Genomic DNA, 26,258 nt, shown 5'->3' with positions numbered 1-26,258 from the left:
ATTTTGGGGGTGTTTGCATTTTTTAGCATTTATGTGCAGGAGGCTCACACAACTACTATAAAATGAGTAGTGGAGAGTGTATTTGCCCTAAAGTCAATATTTTATTAGTCTGCAAAGCTAACCTTTAGTTTTTCTTTCTTTGGCTTCTTGCTCTTGGAGTGAGTTTCTCTGCTGCAGACAAGTCCTGCATTTGCTTAAAAGCTCTTGCAGAGTTGGAATTAGAGCCGGGTTTAATTGTTTGGGAGTATGTACCGACAGGAGCAAAGCAAGTGCCCGTAAGTCCTACAAAAATCCAAACAAACATTTTAAATTCCGAAGCAAACATTTTGACACAACTGTTAGTAGTTTAAATGCACATGTTTATTACTCTTCCAGGAATCCATCCTGGTTCCTCTGGTACTTTTAGAAGGATGCTAAATCTAGAAAGCCAGTGTTATGATACTACTGTCTTTATATTTCATTTGTTCCAAGTCACTAATACCATTGTTCTTTGCACCATACCACTTGACTGAAGACTTAAACAGTATTTTCTGAAAATGGGAGAAAAAAAAATCAGTAATAAAACTTATACAGGAATTTTAAAAGGAAATCCTGAATGACCCATGAACAATTTAGGCCTCATTAATATAGGAGTCAGTTTTCAAAGATACTTGATTTCTGGTAGGTACCACAGGTCGTCTTCATGTAGTGCCATAATCCACCCTGGCCTCTAAGCATTTTATTACTTAGGAGGCAGCTGCTGGGCATGTGCCTGCACATGCTGGTGGGTGTTTCATTTTTCTACAACATGGCTTTCATGGAAGGCTATACAAGCAAGCAATTGCCCAGCTTTAACTGGCTTTATAGGCAGACTACTAACTTGATTTTCAGTTCCTTATGAGTCACAGGCACTAACAGGAACATCACAAGTAACATTTTAAAAAGTTTGAGCAAGTAAAGGGAATGTCTCCTCTTAGTGGTTTTATTGCGCTTAGCATTTTATGACATTGGCTCATGTCTTAAGGTGACAAAGTATGCTACATACATAAAAGGCCGAGGGAACACATTTTCATTTGGTTAGTTTTTCATCATATGTGACTTCTAGAGTTTGAATAAGTTAAAATTACGTATATACTAAGGCCAGATTTAGAATTGATGTAATAAGGAAAGTTTGAAAGTACATGACTACTGCCTTGTATAGTTCTTACCCCATTTAAAGCAGCACTTGCTTTGGAAATTTCAACTCTGTTGGTGAAATCAGACTGCAGGTTCTGATACTGATTTATCAAGTTTGTAATAAGGGTGCTAATCAAATTGGCACAGTTAGCTTCAGAAAACACTTGACCTTGAACCTGAAAGAGATGATTTTTTTTAAAAAATCTCCAAAAGACCAACACAATGAAAACACAACCTTTAACTAACTGGAAGTAACAAGCTGATTTTCCAATTTGTGACATACCTTTAGAAGAAAATGTGTCATGAATGTGTAGACAATGTTGTTGTTCAGGAAAGTTCTTTCATCCATTAAGATGCATTTTATATATTCTGCAAAAACAGGATCTTCACACAAAAGCTTGATGCAGTTTTTTGACATAGCAGACTAAAGTGGGGGAAAAAAGCACTGATTGGTTGAGCACTGAAGTAAGTGCAAGTCTTAAATACACTGCTTATGATAGATATACATCCAAAGTCACTTAACATCCTATTGGAAAAACCACTTCTCTTTGGCCATGCCATGTGGCTTGTGGGATCCTAGTTCCCAAATCAGGGATTGAAGCTGGGCCCTCGGCAGTGAAAGTACAGTGTCCTAACCACTAGACCACCAGGGGAATTCCCAGAAAAGCCACTTTTACTGGGTTGGTCAAAATGTTCATTCAGGTTTTCGTGTAAGATGTTATAGAAAAACCAGAACAAAATTTTTGGCCAGCCCAATACTTTAATCTACTCAACTCTTGGTTACAACTATACTCTCAATAACTTAAATGGGTAAGTGGTAAGAAGAGACTTGTAAAAAGTCTGAAAGGCAAAACTGAACAAATACATTTTAAAAGAAACGCAGCCTTATTATCTAGCAAGAGTTAATAAGGACTGTAAAAATAAGACAAATGGGATGATGTTTTCAGGGGAAAAGAGATAACCAAACCACCCACAGAGAAAAGATTAAGAATTTTATTCCCTAAAATGAGTTAAAACTTGCACTACATAATGTCATAACAATAGTAATTTGTTTGGTAAATCCCTCTCCCCCACACCTTCATAAATATTGCAATGATAAACAGCAAACCTCTTTTCCTAATTGTCTCACACAGAAATCAGTGGGTCCCAAAATATAGAAATTGTACTAAAATTTGGTTTTCCTGTTTTCAAATGGTCATGGCTCTTAAACACAAGTAGTATGTCTTTAAGTATATTCCCTAGATTATTTATATGTGTGTTTTAATAACAGATCATTTACATGGAAGAAAAAGTAGATTATTTTTTAAAAATAGGACAAAGTTTAGATAATACTGTACATGCATATACTTGTAAGTAAACTGTTTAAAGTCAACCCAAGAAATTAGGAGTCAAGTACAACTGGCACCCAGGTTTTCAGATCCTTGGTGTCAGGAAAATCTGTCTTACTCTACCAGTAGTAATAGTCTCTGCCTATGATTCCTGCACAGTACAGATGGCTTTTTCTATGGGGCTGCTAGGGGCTTTGGAAGCTTGAGGTGGTTTGACTTTGTTTTAAGGGAAGTTGGGGGGGAGGGTGATGAATTCTGTGTGAAAAAAGCCAAGAGAATAGTGCAGTGCAGCAGCAGATAAAGCAAAAGGGAAGCGACAGGCAGTGGCAGAACACAGAAACCAAAGCAAGCAACCACCGAAATCAAGAAGAATGAAAAAAGCAGCAAGTGGCAGAGTTGGGGGCGCGGGTGGGGTGGGGTGGGGGGGTGGGCGCAGGTATCTGTTCCAATTTACTGAATAAACCACTCAGCTCAGAAGTCAACCAGCAAGTTGTTTTCTGTGTGTTTACTATGTTTCTGTGTTTACTATGTACTATGACATATGAGTAGCCTATCAAAGATTCCTAGTATAGAAAACAAAATGACATTTCTTTACGATACGGATGACTCAGGTAGTCTTTATAATTGTGAAATTCACAGTTTGGGACAGGGAGGCAGAGAATCAACTATTACAGTACCATGTGACATGTATCCATTAGGAGAGCATACAGCATACAACAGCCTGGACAAGAGGCTGGACCAGACTCAAAGTATTCTGGGTGCTAAATGTGGGTAAAAGTCCATGCCAAAGGAATTAATCAACTCACAGCATCCTCTGCAAATAGGCAATGCACTCAGGCAAGAAACTGGAAGTTTTTTCAGAGTCTAAAGAGTAGGGTCCTTTATGCCTGATCCAAGGATGAGCCAAACCTTAGAATCAATCTGATTTCTTCCTCTTTCCCCACCATTCTTCCTCCACAATTTAACAAGCATTATTTAGGTGCCCACATTAAGGGGTTGGCTCTTAGACTTAAGATAGGAAGGGTACAGTGTTTCCTGTTCTCAATGAGATTGCTGATAAGAAAACAAGTGCACCAGACTCCAAAAACTGCTCTGAGGTAACAGATAAGCAAGAGGTAATGAAGAGTCTGCTGAAATGTTTTGTTAGCGGTTTTGGAATGGTGGCAGGGAGAAGAAACAGGAGAGGTGAGGGAGACCAAGAAGTGGCACATGGCTTCTTGTCCTAATAGCTCCCTGTCTCAGACTTTCACCACAACCATTTATATTGACCTTTAAATGGGGAATTCAACTTGAAACAGCTTGTCTGAAATATCCTTTGTGATAACAAATGTATGGAAAAAGAAAATTACACAGGGCAACTAGATATCCATTGCTTAATAGTTATTTTTTCTATTAACAGTGTCTTACCTACCAAGATTTGAAAAATCCCCAATTTCTAGCCAGTTTTCAACCCAGTGTTCCTAAAATTACTGACCACCTGGTTGGATGAGATGAAACACCAAGTCATCTAAAACTCATTTTCTTTACCTGAGTCTGGCATAGCTCAGTCCAAAGTTTGGGGAACAGTGCAAGATGAAGTGGCAAACCTTCATAGGCAACTAGGACACCTAATATTTGAAAAGAAACCAGAATAGGTTATAATTATAAATTACACTACTGAGATATTAAACTCTGCAGGTACAATAGTATGGCTATTTCTAGTCGTATTTCTATTTCTAGTCGTATGCATATTTTCTATGTTTTAGAAATACGTAAAGTATTTAAAGGGGAAGAATTCATTCCAATGTTTTAACCAGTGAAATAATTTTTAGAGTTCAGTATACTTTGACTTCATTTATCTCCCATACCTCATTCCTAGAAGGACCTTCGAGAACTTAAACCAATTCAGGTTTTTTGAGAATCAGAACTTTATCTGGGACAATAAAATTTACTGCAAGTGGTTCCAAAGCTTTCTTGGGTTAAGTTACACTCTGCATATTAGATCATATCACATGGAATTACTAGAGTGCAGTGGGGACGGGGGTACAAGTTCAAACAGGATGTGAAGAAGTACGAAACACATCATTCTCTCTTTTATATTGTTTCTCCATTTGTAGTAGATTTAGGTAAATTCTTCTCTAACAGCCCCTAGCCTCGTCCCCAGGACCCTTCGGGTGGATCACACTTAGCTGCTGTATGTCAGCATCTAACTTGAAACGGCCAAGGTTTTAACTTTTCCTTCTCTTGACTATTCCAGATATCAAATGTTTCCTTAAGAAATTAGTTCACCTAGCCCCTGCTATCCTACCTCTCTCAAAACACAGAAGTTGTAATGCCACGGTCAGTCATAAGTAAATTTTCCATCCTCCAACACTCCCATCCCCCAGGGAAATCATGGAGGAGAAATATAATACAAGTTATCTTCCTACAGTTAAAAACATTATGAGAAACAGCTGAAGTTGGCACACATTTTCAGTACAGGGCCAAATAGTAATTACAGGTTTCCCCCAATTATGGAACCTTTCATAAGCTGAAACAACGTAAAGTGAAAAAGCAATTTACCTTTTTCCATAAAAGCAAAAATCCCCTTTGCATTTCTTTTGGTTAGCAAAAAGAGGTACTAATGTAGGTATTTCATAAAAGTGAAGTGGCATAAAGCAAACTTTCAAAAGTTTGGGAATACCAGTATTTTAGTCTTTGTAGGCTATTTAACTGTTGCAACTGCTCCACTGACAGCACTAGATGAACGGGTGTGGCTGGTCTTTCAATAAAATGTTATTTATTTAACATACTGAAATTTGAGTATCGTGTAATTTTCATGTATATCACAATATACTCAGAATCTCAGGAAAAAAAAATTAAAAATTGTATAAACTCTTCTTAGCTTGCAGGCAGCTCACTGGTTGTACAAAACAGGCAGCACGCAGGTTACTGTTTGCCAACCTTTGTATTAGACTACGGGTCTGAGAAAATCTTAGAGAAACCAGATCAGTCATTCAGTTTAATCATCAAAGGATGCCTAGACTCCCTTTTGTGGGGAAGCCTACCTTTTATTTTCCTGTCAAGATTAATTCCATTTTAAAGACCCAAAGAAAACTCTCACCTTTCTCCTAACCTAATCTGGTTGGCATTGGAGGCATTTACCAATCATAACATCACAATACACAGAAGCAAACAAAGGCATGTCATCAACACTGATGGCTACAGAGAATAAAGTTCCTATGTTCCCATGTTTCAGCATTATAATTACTCATAAAAGTACAGCAGGGGTTGGCAATAGGCTCACAGCCCATTTTTTCTGGCCCCTTCGCAGAGTCTGCCAACCCCTGAACTAGAGGTTGCCCTGACATAAACCCTCTGTGAAAGCGGGCTTTAACTACAATTTAAGATCCTCTAGACTTTATTCGGATTTTCCACAACTACTAAAAAGCTAGCACTACCACAACAACAACAAAAAAACACAGAGGCCTTCTATGATGCAGGACTGTTTTCAAATAATACTGATTCAAATATGTTTATTTTACAAGTGAAGAATGGAATAAACATACTAACATCTATTGTGCTAGGTAAGTCAGATAATCACATTTAATTTTCTCATCAACTCTGGGAGGCGTTATGTTCCCTCATATTCCCCACTGTTTTGAATGAGGAAATGAGGCCCAGAGAAATCACTAATCTGCTGTTTCATCCCCAAAGCAAGTGAGTTATACAGCTGTATCTATCCCAGACTTATCTGAGTCTAAAGCCCACCATCTTTTCAATAATCAGTTTCCCAAGCTTTAGTCATCTATGTATAATTTTCATCACTGTTTTTATATCTGACTATCTTCTCTGTTTACTTGATAACTGTGCTTTAGATTCACTCAGAGAAGCTAATCCTATGTTGTCCTTGTCCTAGACAATGTAACATCCAGGACAATCATGCATTTGGTATGAATTATTTACTTTTGTAATACAGTAAGATCTATTTCTTAACATGAAAATTATTTTCTCTGGGCCATCTTGTACACTACATTCTGGAAAACACTGCCACCCACAGTGAGCTAAAGACACCTCACATCTCTTTCACATCCTAATCCCTACTGAGCTACACCTTTGGAAGGAAGGCCATCCCTTCAAAGCAGGGCTTAGTTTCTAGCATTTTCACAAAGCACCGAGGATAAGGTGTATCTAGGCCCTACTAATTTAAGGTGGAGGCCAATGCCATCCTAGTCCACACACTCCCCCTCCAATAGGGGTATCTCACTCACTGGGTGCAAAGCGCAAGGAGATGCAGACCAGCACTCGCAGGCACGTTTCCAAGCCTTACCTCAGCAGACAGGATGGGCAGACCTAGAACATACTGGTTCCTGTATGATCACTCGTCTTTCTCAGTCCTGTGACTTCGGGCATCCTCAACAAAGGTCCTTACCCCACCCCGTTCCCACCCACGAAGGAACCATGTTCAACAATGAAAGGCTATTCCAAACACATTTTTCCCTCAATAGTGGCACCTTATACTGTAGAAGCTGTTGGGTGTGTTATTTAAAAGAAAAATCTTTTGTAGGTAAAATGGTAATACATATGGTTGCTGTGAGGATGAAATACTTTATATATTTACTAGTTGGGGTTTCTCCTTTCTCAACTGTGTTATGATTCTCTGTCCAGCTTTCTATAGGAGTATTTATCCCATTCAAGCATTACTCATGGGAAGTGGGAGCTCTGGCCAACGGATGGAAGCCCACAGCTAATGCTCCACTGTAAGACTGAATCAAGACATTTTAGCCTGAGAATATCACATTTGATTCTTCTAATTCCCTTATTTCTGACCTCATACCCACTAAGCAAGCTATTGTTGTTTACTCAGCTTCCCATGCAGGTTACAGGAAAAAATCTGCTGGCCCTACCATGTAACATTCAGATTGCTGTGCTCATTCTTCTTTGTAAATTAACAGACTGGTAACCAACCCCTAAATTATACATATGTCTATTAAATGTAATGATTCTATATGACCTCATATAGGTGGATGTAAACGAGCTGTTTCTCCAATCAGTATCACCTTGATATCAAAAAAGCTGAAAGATGATCAACAGTTGTGCTTTCATATTGAATTTTAATCACTTACATCAACTATATTAATTCTAGAAACTTTGAAGATTATGGATTTTCTAGGTATATCATGTTACTTGCAAAAAATATTTTAAACCACCTTTCACTTATTAAAGTATTAAGAAAGCTTTCAAAAACTAATGTCAAGGTGATTTTTGCTTTGTGTCTAAAAATGAAAATTATGAAATCTAGGGATTTGTTAATTTTATTTGATATCTTATTAATCTTCATGTGCACTACTAAGGTACCTAAAAAACTTGGTATGATTAGGGTTTGCATTACCAATTTTCTGCTTTGGAAAAAAATTTTCCTCAAATGTAAGATCAATGCATGATCATTACAAATAATTTGTATTTAACCTAGAAAATAAAAGTGTCCCATCATTTTATCCTTAGTTAAGAATATACTTTCTTTTTTACTTTAACATGTACTGATCTTCCCCCTTGTTCATAAGAATGTGGTCATATTCTGTATTTTCCAATTTGCTTTTTCATGTGATCCAAAGTTATTTCCTATCATTTTATTTTAAAGACTGTATTATACAAATGAACTTAACTAAGCTTCTATTGACAGACATTTTTTTTTCCCAGTTTTACCCAATACAAACCAAGTTAAAATAAACATCCTATGTATGTTACTATATATTTAATGAGTAGATTTAGGGTGGATCCCCAGATCTGGTATTGCTGGGGCAAAGGGCATGAACAATCTAAACTTCCTCTCCAAACCAACCCCATTAATAGATCTCCTCTTTGCCCAAACTGTAGTATCATCCAAACTTTACCTCATAGTTGGGAGGATGCGAATAGAAATAACTGTTTACTTTAATGTTCTTTACCATTTTACTGAATCCTAAAAACTCTTTGTATACTGGTACTCCTAGCCATTTATCTGATAAGAAGGCAAATATTTCACTCATTAGCTGTATGTATTTTAATTCAATTCATCGCATTTTCAATATGCAGTATTTTTAATTTTCACATAATAAAAAATTTCAATTTCTTACTTATTGTTTCTGGGTTCTGTGTCATGCTTACATGGTCCTTCAAATCTCAAGATGGTATTTATATGATCCTATGTTTTTTATTTAATATTTCTAGGATTTTATTTTTCACAATTAAATACTTAATCCTCCTAGGATGTATTTTGGTCTAAGAAGCAAAGATGGTATTAAAATCTTGCCTCTCCTCTCCCAGAAAGCTACCCAATATCTCAATACTACCCATTTTCAACTAATCTGGTATGTCATCTTTATTATCTACCAAATCCTTGTGTATCCTTATGTTTGTTTTGGGGCTATTTTTCTGCTGTTCCATCCATGTGTTTCCATAGCTGCACTGTATGGTTTTAATCATTAGTTTAGTCATTCCTTGGGTATTAATGGGGGACTGGTTCCAGGAGCCCCTGATACTTGAAGACCCTTATATAAAATGATAATATAATGATTACAGTGGAAATTTCAATCCACAGTTGGCCTTCTGAGGATATGGAGGATATTTACATAGGTGCTGCTGTGCTTCATCGCTCAGTTGTGTCTGACCCTTTGCGACCCCACAGACTTGTAGCCTGCCAGGCTCCTCTGTCCATGGGGATTCTCCAGGCAAGAATACTGGAGTGGGTTGCCATGCCCTTCTCCAGAGGATCTTCCTGACTCAGGGATAGAACCCAGGTCTCCCGCATTGCAGGCAGATTCTTGACCCTCCCTCTGAGCCACCAGGGAAGCCTATGTAAGTAAGAAAGAGGAGAAAATAAACCCATACTTGCTGTTTTTATGTAAAAAAATAACAATAATAAAATTTTTACATATTAAAACACTGCAGTCTCAGACACACTAGTACTATTCCACTTGGCAATCAGCAGCCTTGTTCATATTCCCTGGATTCTCTCCCAACTTTCTGTCTCTTCCATCCCCATGCCTGACTGTCCTCACTTCAACAGCACTTCAACCCTCCCCTCTTGTTGCCAAATATAGTTTCTTGAAGAAACTATACAATTAAAACTCCTTATCAACTCTCTGCTTCCCATCCCAGTTGTTAATGTGGGCTTTGCTTTCTCAAGCTCTCTCCTCGTTGCCTCTCCCTGGAAATAGTTATTTCAGCTAGAAGACTGGGACATAATCTCTCCATTTGTAAGAAGCATAAGGAAAACAATGCTTTTAGTTCTTTGTTTTACTTCATATCCAAAATAATGTCCAATTTTCTTAAGATATAACCATGAAAAATTTCTTTTCCTGCTCAATTTGTTAAAGGTTTCAGTTTATATATAACTAGAGCTGTCCTATGCAATACAGTAGCCACAAGTCACATCTGCTATTTAAAATTAATTTGGTTAAAATAAAAAAATTCAGTTCCTTAATTACATTTCAAGTTCTGAACACTACATGGTCAGTGGCTATCATACTATGGTTGGTGATACAGTTGGAGAGTATTTCCATCCTGCTAGAAAATTCTGAACAACAGTCCTATGTAGAGAACTAAACACTGTGAGCCAGCATAAATGTGCCTCCTGAGTGTAAGTGATGAGGAGCATAAAATATGATGAAAATTGAGTCAGCTAATGGGATGGCTAGGTATGTCTCCTTTCTTTTCCTCCCTCTCCTATGTTTAATTTCCCAGAACTATCTATTTGTGTTAGTGAGGAAGACAGTCTCACAGGGTGAAAACATTCATTATTTCAAGTAGATAAGACAGCTCCTCACTTAACTTTTGGTATAAATCACATGGACATAATTACTAAGAACTCTCCTTGAAGTTAACCTCTTTGTGAAGTTCTTCCTCCTTATCTGGGAGCAAGACTGTCTTATTAGAACTCCTGGGTATTTCCCTACACTTGGTCGTTGCCACTGCTAGATTTCAGCTTTTTACAGCCAAGTGCCACAACTCAATTATATAATCATGGAATGGCCGATATGAACATATCCTCATCTACCCACTCCCCGTTCTTCAGCCACATATATAAAACACTAGCTAATGGTAGCAGATGGAAGGAACACCCTTTCAAATCTGAAGACATTCTAATCACTTACCAAAAAGCTGGTTTTTCTGAAGAGAAATTATCCCTGACAGTTGTTACCACTGCCTTCTTGGATTCGGCCCTGTCTATAACGGATCAAAACCTTTTCCAAAGGAAGGAGGGGGTTGTGACTGAGAAGGAGCACATTGCATAACTTCCAGGGTGCAGTAATATTCTACTTCTTGACCTGGATGGTGGTTCCATGAGTATTTCACCTCCCATTCTCTTGACACAAAAGCTATGGTACAATGGAGAGGATCCTGGGTCATCCCTAAAGGTTACAGACTCATACGACACATAGAGCCTGAGAACTCTGGAGATCTTGAGACAGGGGACACCCGGAGGGCTACACTTCTTCTAAAGACTTATCAGCTAGAAAAAGTCACCCAAAGGGAGCAGTCTTCTAAGAGCTCTCAGCTGCATCCTCAGAGAGACAATATTACATAAAAATAATTCAAGGTTTTCCCCCTTTTATAATTCACTGATTTTTTTTCTATTTCTCATATCTTCCTTTTCAAATTTCCCTTCTCACTCATCCCTCTATTTTATGAGACTTACCTCCTAATTTACTCATATATGCACCTCTGCTTCACCCTGGCAAGTCCACTTAGCTTGCTCTTGGTGTTTCCAGCTCCAAAGCACAGCTGGCACTATTGATCTTATCTTATCCTCTAGATCAGGGCTGGGGAAGTCCATCTCTCTAAGCCTGCCTCCCTAAACAGAGCAGTTTTTGGTTTTTAAATTCTGCTGGGCAGATGGAGGAGGACTTGGGCTTCTATGTACAAAAGTGATGAGCCTATTCCACACTCCTTTATAAGCCAGCTGAAACTCTGGGCAGAACTATTCAATGGAAACCAGTAAGTTGGTGTTTTCTTAATAAAAATAAAAATGTTCCCAAGAATATTAATATTTTTCAACATTCACTTTAAAAAAGAAAAAAAGGATTGGCTCATTTTTTTCCTCCCCTTCCTAAATGGCTAGGGGCTTAAAATAATTCAGTGGAATTTACTGCTCATCTTTTATACTTACTCAGCTTAACTAATGTTTCAGTAAATTTTTCACAGTTGATTGCAACTCGGCATAATAGATGGATGAATTGATGATAAGAAAAGAAGTAGTCTAGCAGCATACGATCATAAACGTCATCTTTGCCCTGAAGGTTAAAGATGATAAAATGGTTGCACTTAAATTGTATAATAAATTAAAGAGCATATTTTGTGCAAATGTAATAAATTTAACTAAAAAGCTGATTAAATATTTAAATTCTATAAGAACCTAGTTTTAAATTCCAAGTTTCTATTAATGTTATTAAGATCTTAATTGTCACAAGTTTATTTTCAGTGTGCAAATGTTATCAATTAAAATTACCCCTTATTTCTATATACTTTAATAAAGTAAAACTACTGTAGGATTTTAAAATGTGACACTTGAGTTCTACAGACATATCATCAAGAAGAGTGAATTAAATTTGATTTTTGGAATAAATTTCAGATTATTTCTGAAATGGTTTCTACTGTATTAACTATTTTAAATTTTTTATTTAATACAAACTTCTTAAATGCATTTAAGATCCAAAGATAGTGGGCAAGAGAGAATGTAAATAAAGTGGGTGAGGAAAGATAAATTAATGAAAAAACTGTTTAGAAAAGTCTTAGAACTAAGATAAATTATCCTGTGTCTATGTTCCTTCTCTCTATAATTTAGAATTAGTACTATTTTAGAATAAGTATTAGAGAACCAGAATCAGGCTACAAATGATAAATCCATCAATCAGTGATAACTGGGCTTAGGTCAAAGAATTATAATTAAAGGGCAGTAAAAGGAGTCATTGATTATATGGCGAAATATAAACAGTAGTCAGTACCTAACTTGATCTTTCAAATTTAGATATGTGACCCATTTATAATTTAGCCTAGTGACCAATACTAATGAGATTTTCTGTTAGGATATTTTTTTAGGGGCAAAAAAAACTTACTACTTGTGCTTATTATTGATTTTGCAAATATTCAACCAACATTTCAGAGCAGGAAAAAGTCCAAATGAGTCTAATCTCCTTAGGATCCAGAAAATGATCATTTAAGTCTAATATAACTCATAATGGCCAGAGGGGAAGTTCTAAATTACTGTGTACTAGAGAAACATGGTTTTCCTGGCATCCCAACATACCTTACTGGTTTCCACCATTGTGGGCAAGAGGCACATATTGAGTTCAGGGCGCGGAGGCCGAATATTGCTTTTCCCTCCTATTAGCTTGATATTTTCTCGACAAGGGAAATAAGGTCCAAGAGACACTAAGACATTAAAAGTGTACAATAAGAATAAATGGAAAAAATAAATCTCCATGTTTCAGTGTGCAGAAAGATTAAATGCCAACCATGTTCAAGTACTGTGCTAGATGAATACATACTTGGTATATTACTGTGATGATAAGTACAATGGTTGTGCTGTAGAAATGGAACCAGAGTATGAAGAAAGTCATGGGGACTCAAAAGCACAAGTTCCTTGAGGACATCTGAAAATAAAAACACAATGTGGGCATTAAAAACTGGAGGGCGGATCTGCTATCTTCAAATGCACTAGTCCTACTGGGGTAATTGATGGTAGTGTGGCAGCTAACAAGTTTTAATGAGTCTCAGACTGTCTGAAATCTCAGCCCCCGGACAAACTGTCTGATGCTTAACGAAAAATAGATCCACAGAGTTATTAACCACAACAGGGCACCATTAAGAAACCAAAGTTTAAAACTTAAGAGAAGCACCAGGGACAAGTACAATGGAGGACATATTTAATGCACACTGATTATGTCTCTTCATAAAATTAACCAAAGCAAGGTTTGAAATTCTTTGGATCTGCAAATCCTTAATCAGCTTTGAAGTAACCCTCTCTTCTTGATGGAGCAGTACAGGCCAGTAATTCTACAGAACATCAGGTGACCTGCCATGATTAACTGCTCATATATATCTACCGTTTTAAGAAACTGTAAACAAATAGCTACAGTCTCTAAAGATGACTTAAATAGCTTATAAGACAGTAAAAAAATATGCAGTATGAATTTAAACCAAGGGTTTCCTTTAATAGATATAAATTATCATTTTATTATAAATACACAATTAATAAAAAGCTAAAATACTCAGGAGTCCAAGAACTACTACTACTAGGAAGTATCTTTACGCAAAAAGACTCACTGAAATAATCACCCCAACTCTTTACAATGTCAGTTCTAATCTGTAAACATCTGCATGATTCTACACTATTTATATAGATCGGAAGATTTCAGAGCTGGAAGAGATCTAACCTTAGGTCAGCATGCCCAGATATATGAAGTGACCTGGCCTATGATGACATAGTTAATTACTGATATGTTAAGAAACAGAATTCTATTTTCCTAAGAGTCTGCTGGCCAGTCTAAGTCACTCATAAAAAGTACCAATGTCTTCCAAACACTACAGAACTAACATTACATCTTATATACACACACATACACACACAGGATCCCATAAAAATGTTCTTCCATTAGGCTTTTACACAGGTTTATTTTCCAGCTAACTTACCTATACAGGCATTTCTAAGTTCTGGAGGGCTATAGGAATTAAGAAGAGTTAACAGTTTATGGGCAAATTCAATTCGCTCCTGCCACTGGATTAATGCTTGCTTCACATCTGCAAACACAAAAGCATATGTAAATATGCCACCTGAAGTCAAACTTCTTCACAATTATTTTCTGTTGTAAACTACAGAATGCTAACACTAAAACATTCAAATTTATTACATAGACATCTTTAGCGAAAGCTAAGTGATTATTTTTATAAGACAGCTACTATTGTTAAACTTGCTAGATTTCTTTAAACACGTATTTTAGTGATTGTTATGTCCCATTTTCTAGAAATTCACATACATTTCAAAGTTTACATGATTTTACAGGGACACAAGAGATAATTGTTTTATAGTTATTTCTCTTGAAAATAAATGATCTAACCTAAGCCATGGAAGTTTCCAGCTGGAGAACCTTCACAAATACTCATGTTGTTACTGTGCTTGGAAACATTTTCCAGTCTCCCCAATTTTTTTTTTTAATATTTTATTGGAGGATAATTGCTTTACAATATTGTGCTGGTTCCTGCCATATATCAACATGAATCAGCCACTAGCATGCTTGCTTATTTTTTAGGCATGAATAAAGAAAATGAACAAGAACATTCCAGCTTTACATCAGGAGGTCACAAACATTTTCCTAATGGTTAGCTAACATCAGCCTTGTAAAGACAAATTCTCTGAAGCATGTGGTTTAAAAAGTCTTATTTCACTCTTTAATTGTTAAACTAATAAAAAAAAGTAGGATTAAGCAAACCTTTTCTCTGAAGATATGGGCGTGTAGACTTCAAAACTGAAAGGAATATTGACAGAAGTTCTACTAAGTCTCCAGTCACATGGCAAGCTGTGGCTTCATGATACATCATGTGCAGTGTGTTGAAAGACTACAAGTGATTAAAAAAATGAAAAACTTCATTCCACTTTTACTTTATGGAGCCACAAAATAGTACCACTCATCCTCTATGACATGTTTTCAGACTCAGACTATGAGTGTGCCTATGTGCACAAAGCAAATGTATCTGCTTTCTACCTACAAGTCAAAGTCCCCCGTTCAGCTCTTTAAAGCACAGAACAATCCTCACTCTCAGAGTCTGATATTTTGTGTTTACATTTTACTTTGAACAAATAATTTATTTAATTAGATTTTTATGGGGGAGGGGGTGGTGGTTTACTGTTTGCTCTAAGTACACATTTCTAAGACTGCAAGTTTCAAAGATTACAAAGCAGCAGTAACAACAGGAAGACTGGGGAGAATAGGCTACTGCTTTAACTAACTTTCAAGAGTTTCTATGAAAGACAATGGTGAAACTGCTGTCAGTCATAGTAGGTCTAAAACAGCAGCAGTAAGATGGTAGGTCTAAAAGAGGTAAAAGAACTCCAAAGGTAAAATTCCTTTAATCATATTGGCTTGTTAAATCTTTCGATTCCTTTACCTGTACTAGCTAATGAAATCCTTGGTTTCTATTTCATTGTACACCAATGCATCGTCTTCCTAATCTTGTCAAATCAGTTCCCCATAGCCTATACACTACTCACAATTCACAGCTGAAAATTCATAACCTAGAATCTGTGACAGTACATAATCTGAACAATGTACTCATGTGACATTTAATGTGTTAGTTGTGAGGACAGAAACCATGACAATCTTGTTCATTGCTATATCCCCCATGCCTAGCACAATGCCTGACAGAGAAGACATTCAAACAGCTGTTGAAGAATTAAGTTCTCATTACTCTTCTTCACATACTTTTGTTTTAGCCAGACAGACTTAGCTCTTGTTGAATACAACCAATACTTTCTTACCTTTGTGTTGATTAAATCATTTATGTTAATCCTTTTCTATTTTGTCTCTGCAAGTTCAGATTCTTCAAAGTACAATTTCATATACTGTATCCTTATTCTATAATACCATCAACTGAAAAAACTATCCTACCTCTTAATTCCCTTGGTATGTATTCTTTAACCTTATCTCCATTATTAGACGAAAGGGTACAATGCACCTCTGTGGACTTAAAGTCATCTTAAGCGTTGTGGATGTTCAGTAATTATGGGAAGAATGAACAGTTGATTTTTAACCACCTATAGATCAACTCTGGGATTTCTTTGGAAGGAATGACGCTTAAGCTGAAACTCCAGCACTTTGGCCACCTCATGCGAAGAGTTGACTCACTGGAAAAGACTGTGATGCTGGGAGGGATTGGGGGCAGGAGGAGAAGGGGACGACCGAGGATGAGATGGCTGGATGGCATCACGGACTCGATGGACGTGAGTCTGAGTGAACTCCGGGAGATGGTGATGGACAGGGAGGCCTGGCGTGCTGTGACTCACGGGGTTGCAAAGAGTCGGACACGACTGAGTGACTGAACTGAACTGAACTGAACGCAGCCTCACTAGCTTCCTTTAATGAGGAAAGCAAATAAGCACACTCTTGAGAAACTGTGTGTCAATTAAATCCTACAAATTTCATTCATTTCTAGTCCTACAAATGAAATGAATGTATGTAATTGTTATGGAAAAAGAAAACAGCAAGCTTAGTACCATGATGTAGTTATTCTTAGAATATAAATAAGTATTTACTGATTTGCATATTTAAAATCCAGACACCTACAAAACAACCTATAATAAACTCTCAAATATACACAAAAAAAGTTTTGGTGAGAACATTAAATTGGAATAAATCTACAGTGAAACACAATAAAGCATTTACCTCAGTCATCAGGATTAACCCTCGATTAAATACAACAAGAAGTCTGTCTTCATCAGATTCTAATAGTATTCTGAAGGCACTAGAAAAATATATAAAGTCCAGTTTGAGAACTCTGAATCAGAACAGAACACTTACATGGGGGAAAAAAAAAAGAATAAGTAAACTGTCATTTTGGTTCTCTACTTTCTTACCTAGAAAAAGACAGCTACATCTAGTCCTTAGTAATTTAATAAAAAGATAATATTTAAAAAGAAATCCTCAATGCAACCTGGGGGGGTGGACCCCAAAACTTCTGTTGGTGCTGAAAATTATCTACATAATAATCATCCATAAGTAGGTTCATTACTCTTATTAACAGACTTTCACTATTAGTACTGGAAACTGCTATTATATAGTACAGTCAGAAATTCTACTTTAGTGAGATGTTTTTCTTTCCTTTTTAAAAATAATAATCAGGAAAACTCCAAATTTTCTTTTGAAAATGACCTTAAAAGCTCATTAGTAGCAAATCTTGGGAAAACAATGTTTCAAAATTAATGCTAAAATTTTGAAAGTTTCTTTAAAGAGTCTTGGCAAAAGCAGTTAATTTGATCTTATGTACTAACAAAGATTCAAACTTTAAAGTTTTCTGAAGAAGATAACCTTATCTATTGTGGGTTGATTACCTTAAGATTCTACAGTATTCAAGAGAGTACTGCCAAAAAAATGTGTGTCTAATAAAAGACGTCTGTCCCAAGTCTCAGATGCAATACACAGAAAAGAAGTTAATATAGACTTTATTTCTACAGTTAAAGGGAATTTGTAGCAGTTCCTTTATAGCTATTCAGTAATTTCTGAGCTCTGAAATTAACTGTAAAGATGATGTTTCGTTATTTTGGCTAATTAAAGTTAAAAAAGATAGATCTGGGCTAAATAAAAGAAAAGTATCTTAACAGTGAAACTTATTCAGAGATGGAATAAGCTATCTAGACGCCTCTAGAACTGAACTGTCCAAGCGTAAGTTAGGATGAACTGCCAAGAGAGAAGGATTCAAGCATTAGGTAGAAGATCATACATTAAGGTTCCTTCTAACCCTAATGATTCTGATAAAACACACAGAGACAATCCAAATCAAAATAAAAACTATTCAAAAGCAGCTAGCTAACTCTCAAAATACAAAGTCTGCCTAAGTGTCAAGAGGTTTAAATGCTTTCCCAATAACCTTAAAGAACTGGTAAACTTTCACTTATAAACAATTTAAATTATTTCTCTTTAAGTGTCAAAATGATGTTCCCTTACTTTGAAAAACAAAACAAAAACATCAAAAAATATCTTTTTACCTTATTAAAGTAGTCCAGCAGGAGCGGCCATCTAAGCAACGTAAGTAACAACTTATGGTTGTTTTCTTAAACTGTTTAACATCTTCTAATTCTTCTTCTCTCATATCTGGCCTCTGAGCTATGAACAGTTGCATCAGGTTAAACAGTTCTTCTACTGCCTGAAAAGGGTGAAAAGCACAGTGGTGGCCTTTTAGCCCTGGAACATTTTACAGTGTCTGTTTCTCATTTGTAAGTGTTGTGCTCATTTAGCTAGCTCTTAAACCTATACGAATTAACTTGAATTGCAGCGGCATTCATAAACAATTAAAAAGTTAGCAATGGATTCTATTTTAAAAATTTAATATATTACTCACTGGAAGAAAATTATCTTAAAATAGAATTTCAAGATTAAAAACTACAAGTAAATACAGTTCAACTTTAGTCCTAAAACTATTTAAATTACTAGTTTTGCAATGTCAAATGTATGTTCCAGAGACGCAATGCCCATCTTTTGTCCCTTTTAAATGAGAAATTATTAGTTGTCACAAAGATTTCACACACCTCAATTACACCTGAATACTGTTTTTTAGAAACTCTTTGTGGCAATATTTAGAGTGATCTTTCCTGACTGACAGATGATCCAGTTCAAGTCACCTGATGATGAACCACTTTTGGTACTTAATATATTCACTTTCTTTATTATAGGCATTCTAACTTTCTTGACAAAAAATTAGGTTATTCTTTCTGGGTGAGAAAAACAATTCACTATATTATGTCTAAAGGACAATTAAGGTCCTTTATTCCTTCAACAGGAAAAAAGTACAGCACCCAATTCAAGGATAACAATATTTAAAATACCATTTACTATAGTCATTTGATTGAGCTTTTAAGTAAATCTTGAAAAACTTCCTTCTTCTACACTCCCATCACCTCCCATTTAGCGAAGAATTTCTCCTATTAGCAGTTTATGGCCTTTGGGTTGACAACAGCTTGAAAAAGGGTTCTGCACTCTGCTTCCAACCCCCTTCCCAGATTTATACCCTCTTGGTGTAAACTTGAATTTACAACAAAGAGTAAGAAGCAATAATGGAAAGAAATATCCAAGAATGACAGCCTAACATGGAGAGAGGAAACTTTAATATAAAACCTATAGTCTGCAAAGAAAAAGGAATGACTTAGATGGTATATATTTGTATTCTGACAAGCCCGCCTCTTAACCATTTCATGCACTTGAATGTAATGTGAACAAGTGAATGGGCTTCCCTGGTGGCTCAGATGATAACGAATCTGCCTGCAATGCAGGAGACCTGGGTTTGATCCCTGGATCGGGAAGATCCCCTGAAGAAGGGAATGGCAATCCACTCTAGTATTCTTGCCTGGAGAACTGTCCATGAGGTTGCAAAGAGCGAGACACAACTGAGCAACCCAGCAAGCAAACGTGAACAAAGAAACCAAAAAACAAAAAACCCCAGGGAACATTTTCAGCTAAGAAAATACCGTCTAGCTCACAGCTTAGCAAAGCATGGACATCTTGATAATAAATATCTAAACAGTAAATACTCACTTCCTTAAAACTATACCACAAAGCTGAATTTTCTGATTAGGTATATTTGAAAGACTCATTAACAAAACCACAAATTAACATAGATATGTTCCATTAGAGGAAAAATTTCAATCATTAAACTAAAAAAAATGATTTATACACATCAGTTTTTTCCCCACTTATCAATTTTATAACAACATTTTACAAATATAGTCAAGAAAACAAATACACCTTTAAAAACAGTTAATTAGACTATACTCCCATATTTTGTCACTACACCCCCCAAGGGGAAAAACAGGCATTTCCAATTAATTTGAGGATACAGATACAAGAGTTATCATTTTACTCACTCCAGGGTATTGGCTGGCATGTGGTGTAAGATTCTTAAAGGCCCACTGAATGTTCTGGTGAGAAGCCAGTTGTCGTGTAAATGCAGGAGACTGCTCACAGCAGAGCCTCAGAATGCCATAGTAGGCAGGCAGCATCCCACGGTTAAAAAGCACCACATCCTGATCATCATGGTCAGCAAGGATGTAATTGAAGGCAATGTTCTTGGTTACCACTGGGTTCTGAACAATAAGGCGGATATTCTCTGGACAGTCAGCACACACATTGTACCAAAACGAAAGCAAAGCCTGTTTATTGTGATTTGTAGCTATTGCTGGCTCAGAAAGTTTAGGCTGGAAAAGGTTCCACAAATCCATGAAATATGTGGAAAACATCAGCTTCTCAGTTTTGGAAATTAAACAGTAAGTCATAAAGCTAAAATAGGGCACTAGCTTTGTAGTGCCATGAACAGCAGCATCAACATAAAGTTTGGCTCTTGAGAGCAAACCAAGGAGCACGTTGTAGACCTGGTGTAGGACTACTGTTGTGTCTGGACTGAGTGGAAGGTCACGGGTTGGGATGTGCAAAGACCTTGTTGACCGGAACATCTGGCGGAATGAATTGCTTGGTATAAGGGACACCAGAAGATAAGCTGCAGCTATAAAATGTAAAACAAAACTGTCAGATGTTTATAAGATATGAAATAGACTGAAGAGCAGTCATTAAACACAAAGCCACTCTTCCCTGTAAAAACCAAAATGAATAAAAATTAAAGAGACATGAACATCTCTTTTAATATCTTTCTGCTCTACCACTTGTACCAGAGAAAGATCCCAAGGAATGACAAAACCAGACGCCTTCCATTCTGTCACTACTATTTTTAAGTGGTGACAACAACTGCAGTAACTACTAGAAAGTTTTAAACCTCTTTTGTTTAGCTTTCCCAAGATACAGAATTTTCCCATTTATTTTATCATTTTGTTTCTTCTCAGGGAATAACACAGTTTAACAGGAAGAACACAGTATTTGGGGCCAGAAGACCTATGCTGTCTGACAGGGTCAAATCTTTAATTTAAGGCCTTAGTTTTCTTCTTCCTTATCAATTACTACAAAATAGTATTATTTTGTAGATAACGGTAAACTTACATTATAAAAACAATGAGATTTATCTAAAAGAATTTTGTAGTATAAAGATTATATATACATATGCCAATTAGAGAACACCATCTTTGGAAAATCTTTAGAAGTCTTCTAGGCTAACCCTGCGTGCAAAGAAAAGAATCCCTTCCTCCAACATATCTGAAAAATGTTATTAAGCCTATGGTATAATTCTGAGAGGATGACTCATTAGTTGAGTCCATCTGTAAAAGTAGTATGAACTAGGTACTTTATAAATATTATCTCATTTAATCCGCACAATCATTCTGGACATAAGTGATGATACATTGGAAAATTTGAATCTTGGAGAAGCAAAGATCAAGATCACACAGATGAAAAGAGGGGGGCCCAGATTTTGACCTTGAGAAATGATGATGATGATGATGATAATGATAATGGTAACAAAAACAAGAACTGCTAAAATTTATCCAATTCTTAAATTTAACAACACAGTTTTATGTACTTGGTATTACTTTTATTATCTCCATTTTTACTCAGACTTAAAATATTAAGACTACCCAATTTTACACAGTATGGCAGAAATGGAATTCAAACACTGATTGTCAGACTCATGAGTTTATCTTCTTACCAACATTCAATAAAGAGCGTTCTCAAGGCATCTAACGGCTTAGCACAGCCCTTTTCAATACACCTACTCATTCTGTCTTCCACTATTCTACCTATAATTTGATAACTTCCTTTGTACTGCCAAAGCAAATGATGTTAGGGTTTCTAAATTAACTGTATACTCTTTTACAGATTTACTTCAAATTAGACTTTTGCACAACACTCCATTTTCTATATATTTATGAACTAACTATACACTGCTCTGGTTAGTCTGTTTCAGTTAGGCTCAATTTGGTATGTATTTCAAATATAAAAACTTGGCATGTAGGTGTCATCTTGAATAATTCTGTATAAAACTGCAATTGAGAAAAAAATTTTTGATTAAAGAAATTATTCAGTTTAAGTTAAAATTTTAACCCAATATTTTATTGTGAAAAAAAATCTCAAATACCCTGAAAGGTTGAAAACACTCTACCAAATAAATGACCCATGGACCCACCACATAAATTCTATAATTAACATTTTGTTTTGCTTTATCAGATACTTAACCATCTACTTATTTCTATAAAAGTTCCATGCTTTTAAATTAAAAGGTAAGTTCTGCTAGGGAGAAAAACACAACTTTTAAGTTATATCTATCTTTGAGAACAAACATGAAGGTCAATATGAAAGAACAGACCATCTTTCTAAAAACTGCCTTGCTAGAATATAACTTAAGAATTCCCAGTTCTAGAGAACTTATAATAAAACTTCCATTTCTACAAGGTAACTCAACTATTCTAGGGCATTTATCATGTCACCACTTTCCTTTTCTCTAAACATTTTAAACAGTTATTCTTTACAATTTTGTAGGATTTAAAAGTATTTTTCTGTAGCTTTTCTTCTATACATGTTACCCTAATTCTTACTGAGTTATATTGACTCTATGTAAATATTTGGCTCCTATGTTCAAACATTCAAAAGCATGCTTTCATATTTCTAGAGTCTTCAGTATTTTAATTTTTAAATGATGCATAACTATTTCCTATCTAAACATCTAGTTTTAATTTTTCACAATTATAACTAATGCTATCGGACATTTATATATTGGATGACTTACTTATACTAGAATCCCTGAAATGGTATTACGGAGGTGAAAAAGGGAAAAAAAAAAAATTTAAGGATCTTGGTACATACTGCTAAACTGCATTTTATAGGATAATATTAACTTACAAAGTCACTGCGATGTATGAAATGCTTTCTTCAGCACTATTATGTATGTTAGGTGTACCAGCTAGGTAAAAAGCTTTTCCTTCCCATTTTTTTGGGGGGGAGGAGGAAAGGCGGTTGAACATAGGTTTTTAATTGTTTTATGGTCCAGAGTCAGGACATAAACACCAACCAGCATATGTGTCCACTCTTACAAACATCCCATTACTGTGGTGTTGCCTAAACTGACAGGGAAAAAAGCCTACAGGCAGAGCACCACTGCCAATCCATGTGTACCCATGACTGACGCATGTTCTCCCACTTCGACTGTGACATTATTACTACAGCACACTTGCAGTGTTCCAACACTGGCACACTACTATCAACTCAATCCCACACTTTCGATTTTAATGGTTTTGTCCTAATGTTCTTCTGCTTCTAAGATCTCATTTAGGATACACCAGATTCAGATGTCATGTCTCCTTAATCTCTTGACTGTGACACTTTGTCAGACTTTCTTTTGAAGACCACAGTAGTTTTGAGTAGTGGTCCAGTATTTTTGTAGAATGTCCCTCAAATGAGTTTATGTGATGTCTATTGTGAATAGACTCAGGTTATAGGATTTGGGGAGGAAAACCACATTATGAAGTGTTCCTTGTATCACATACCAAGGGCACATGCTATCAGTATGACTTATCAGTGACACTTTTCACCTTAATTACCTGCCAGAGTTAATGTTTGTCAAGTTTTTTCACTTAAAAAGTTATTTTCTCTATCCCTAATACTCTGTTCTTTGAAAGCAAGACACTAAAGCTGATACTCAAAGGTTATGGAATTACACTCCACCTTTGGAGGGGAAAGATATACAAAAATGATTTGAAATTCTTCTGTATGGGGGATGTGCCGCCTCATTTGTTTGTTTATTCAATCATTCATTTCTTTAGCATGGACTCATGGACATTTATTTTATACTTTGGATTACGATACAGTGCTATGTTAATTATTTTTCGACCCAACTTGTTCCAGGTTTGGAGACTGGGAGATCTTCAGGTTGGTTTTATGTCCCTTCAACATAGCCTCATCATTGTTTTTGGAGCGCTTCATTACTTTCTGGTCCCACAAGATGCTCCAGACTCATCTTGTTTATTCCCTGCCCCAGTCCTATAATCAGCCATTTCTCCCAGGAACTGTGATTCATTTTACTAGAAATGTTATTCAAAAACATGGGTCTGGGTATTCAATGTGCTTACTGCTATCAGAGTGTCACTCATTGTTTGAGCTCTTAACAGAAAACTAGGAAATACAATTTTAATGACTAAATTGAATGATTAAAGAATTTTTAAGAATGAACCACTTGATTTTTATTTAATACTATCAAAATAAAACACTCTGTGTATTTATGAGCAGTTTCCTATTATGTGAAATTTCTATTTTTGCTATTTGTCCATGTATCTTCCAAGATCTTTGCTTATTCCCTTCTGGCCTGGATACAATAAAGATAGTCATCATTTAACTCCCAAAACTTTAGAGAATATTTTCTCTCAGCTTGTACTTTTTTTATTGCTACTTTTACTCTTAGCCTTCTCAAGTTATTTTTAAGACAAGATTTCCTGATCCTTTACTCTCTTCACTAATTCTGATCATGCTTTTGTGGCTCTACCAAAAAAGGAAACAAATGATGATAGTGGTGGTGATGTCACCCAAGAGAAGACAGTTTCCTATACTTAAAAAAAAAAAATTACAGATATTTGTAAAATACTGTCATAGGTTTTCAAATACTAATAAAACTCTGGCCTTTAAAACAGTATCTCAAAAATAAACAAACTGTATCTCTAAGAGTCTTTTTGCATTATACACAATGAGCATACTGTAATCACCTTAAAAACAAAACTTGGAACAACAAATGGTTTGTTAAATTCTGAATATTTGACTTACAAGTCCTGACTCTAGGATAATTGTGAGCCAAAAGAAACCGCTCAACCCAGTTTTCCATATTCTGTAGAACCCAGCTGTGTGCCAGTTTGTTTCGGGGTGTCTGCACTGCCAACCAATCCAGACACTGAGAAGGATTGTATTCAATCACCTACAAGTAAAATGACGAGAACAGAATATAAGTCTAAGTGAATGAGCAGTTACTCTTTCAAACTTACTTTTGGTGTATACATTAGACACTTTAAAGCTACAACAGTTTCCTGAAAACTAGAACCTGAAAGAAGCTTCACACTCATGTTTTTTTCTCCCATTTTTAAAGCAATTTATTTTTATTAACAGGAATATGTTCAAAGAGTATTTCTCAATAGTTTACAAAATCAAATTATATTAACCAAGGATTCTAGCAAAGGACCAATAAGAGAAACCCAGTGACTTTTAGGTCTTAAGTTTACAAACTTATTTAGAAGTGTTTTCAGGGCTTTCTTGGTGGTACAGTGGATGGGAGTCCACCTGACAGTGCAGATGACGTGGGTTCAATCCCTGGTCTGGGAAGATCACACATGCCACAGAGCAACTAAGCCTTTGCAGCACAACTATGACACTTTGTGCTCTAGAGCCTGGGAGCTGCGACTGCTGAGCTCACATGTTGCAACTGCCAAAGTCCAGATGTTCTAGAGCCTATGCTCAGCAACAAGAGAAGGCACCGCCATGAGAAGCCCTCACACCACAACTAGAGAGTAGCCCCTGCTTACCACGACTAGAGAAAAGCCTGTGCAGCAACAAGAACCCAGCATGGACAAAAATAAATAAAATTAAAATTTTTAAAAGTATACATTAAAGTGCTTTAATTCCCTGAAGTTTCCATCTTTACTTTTCTTATTGTTTGACCAATCTGCTACTGCAATTGAGAATGAAAACTAGCTCAGTATACTGCTGGAAAGATTTTTTTCCTGGAAATAGGAAATCTAAGAATCTAGAGCAAAGGTTGGAAAATTATGGATCGCAGGACAAATTCTGTGGTTTGCTTGTTTTTGAGTTTGTATTGGAAGATAGCCATGCCCACTCATTTATATTTTGTCTATGGCTGATTTTATGGTAAAACAGCAGTTGAGTGGTTGACAGAGACCATATAGCCCACAAAACCTAAAATATTTACTATCTGGCCTATCAAGAGAAAAAGTCCACCTAGCCCCTGGCCCAGCGAGTGGGCATTTCCAACACTCAGTAAGAAACTCTGTAACCTCAGCAGTAGTTCTGGAAGAAAGGTAGTGGTTGGTGCTTCCTCTGTATTTTCTATCAACTACTAAAACCAGCTAGTTTTTATTTCTAGGGCTTCTACCACTTCATGGAATCTCTGAGAGTAGGGGAATGAGAACCTCATATG

The 26,258-nt window shown here is 36.2% G+C and overlaps 1 protein-coding gene across 4 annotated transcripts in view; it reads right to left on the bottom strand.

The window, feature by feature from the left end:
* The window catches only part of USP34 (ubiquitin specific peptidase 34), a 230,772-nt gene that overhangs the window by 1,214 nt on the left and 203,300 nt on the right, over window positions 1–26,258 (bottom strand). For 3 of the 4 annotated variants that reach the window (XM_069580354.1, XM_069580355.1, XM_069580357.1), the window contains 13 exons: window positions 24,878–25,025; window positions 20,053–20,687; window positions 18,181–18,338; window positions 16,862–16,940; window positions 14,912–15,038; window positions 14,115–14,222; window positions 12,971–13,075; window positions 12,730–12,854; window positions 11,593–11,716; window positions 4,011–4,090; window positions 1,439–1,579; window positions 1,188–1,331; window positions 123–282 (listed from right to left, as the gene is read on the bottom strand). In XM_069580354.1, coding sequence (XP_069436455.1) covers window positions 123–282; window positions 1,188–1,331; window positions 1,439–1,579; window positions 4,011–4,090; window positions 11,593–11,716; window positions 12,730–12,854; window positions 12,971–13,075; window positions 14,115–14,222; window positions 14,912–15,038; window positions 16,862–16,940; window positions 18,181–18,338; window positions 20,053–20,687; window positions 24,878–25,025 — 2,134 coding nt within the window. The remainder of the gene's footprint in view (window positions 1–122; window positions 283–1,187; window positions 1,332–1,438; window positions 1,580–4,010; window positions 4,091–11,592; window positions 11,717–12,729; window positions 12,855–12,970; window positions 13,076–14,114; window positions 14,223–14,911; window positions 15,039–16,861; window positions 16,941–18,180; window positions 18,339–20,052; window positions 20,688–24,877; window positions 25,026–26,258) is intronic. The other variant, XM_069580356.1, reaches the window with a different exon arrangement.

This window comes from Ovis canadensis, chromosome 3 (genome assembly GCF_042477335.2).
Source record: "Ovis canadensis isolate MfBH-ARS-UI-01 breed Bighorn chromosome 3, ARS-UI_OviCan_v2, whole genome shotgun sequence".
Classification (NCBI taxonomy): Eukaryota; Metazoa; Chordata; class Mammalia; order Artiodactyla; family Bovidae; genus Ovis; species Ovis canadensis.
The sequence above is the reverse complement of the archived record's forward strand: the minus strand, read 5'-3'. Positions and strand labels throughout refer to the sequence as shown.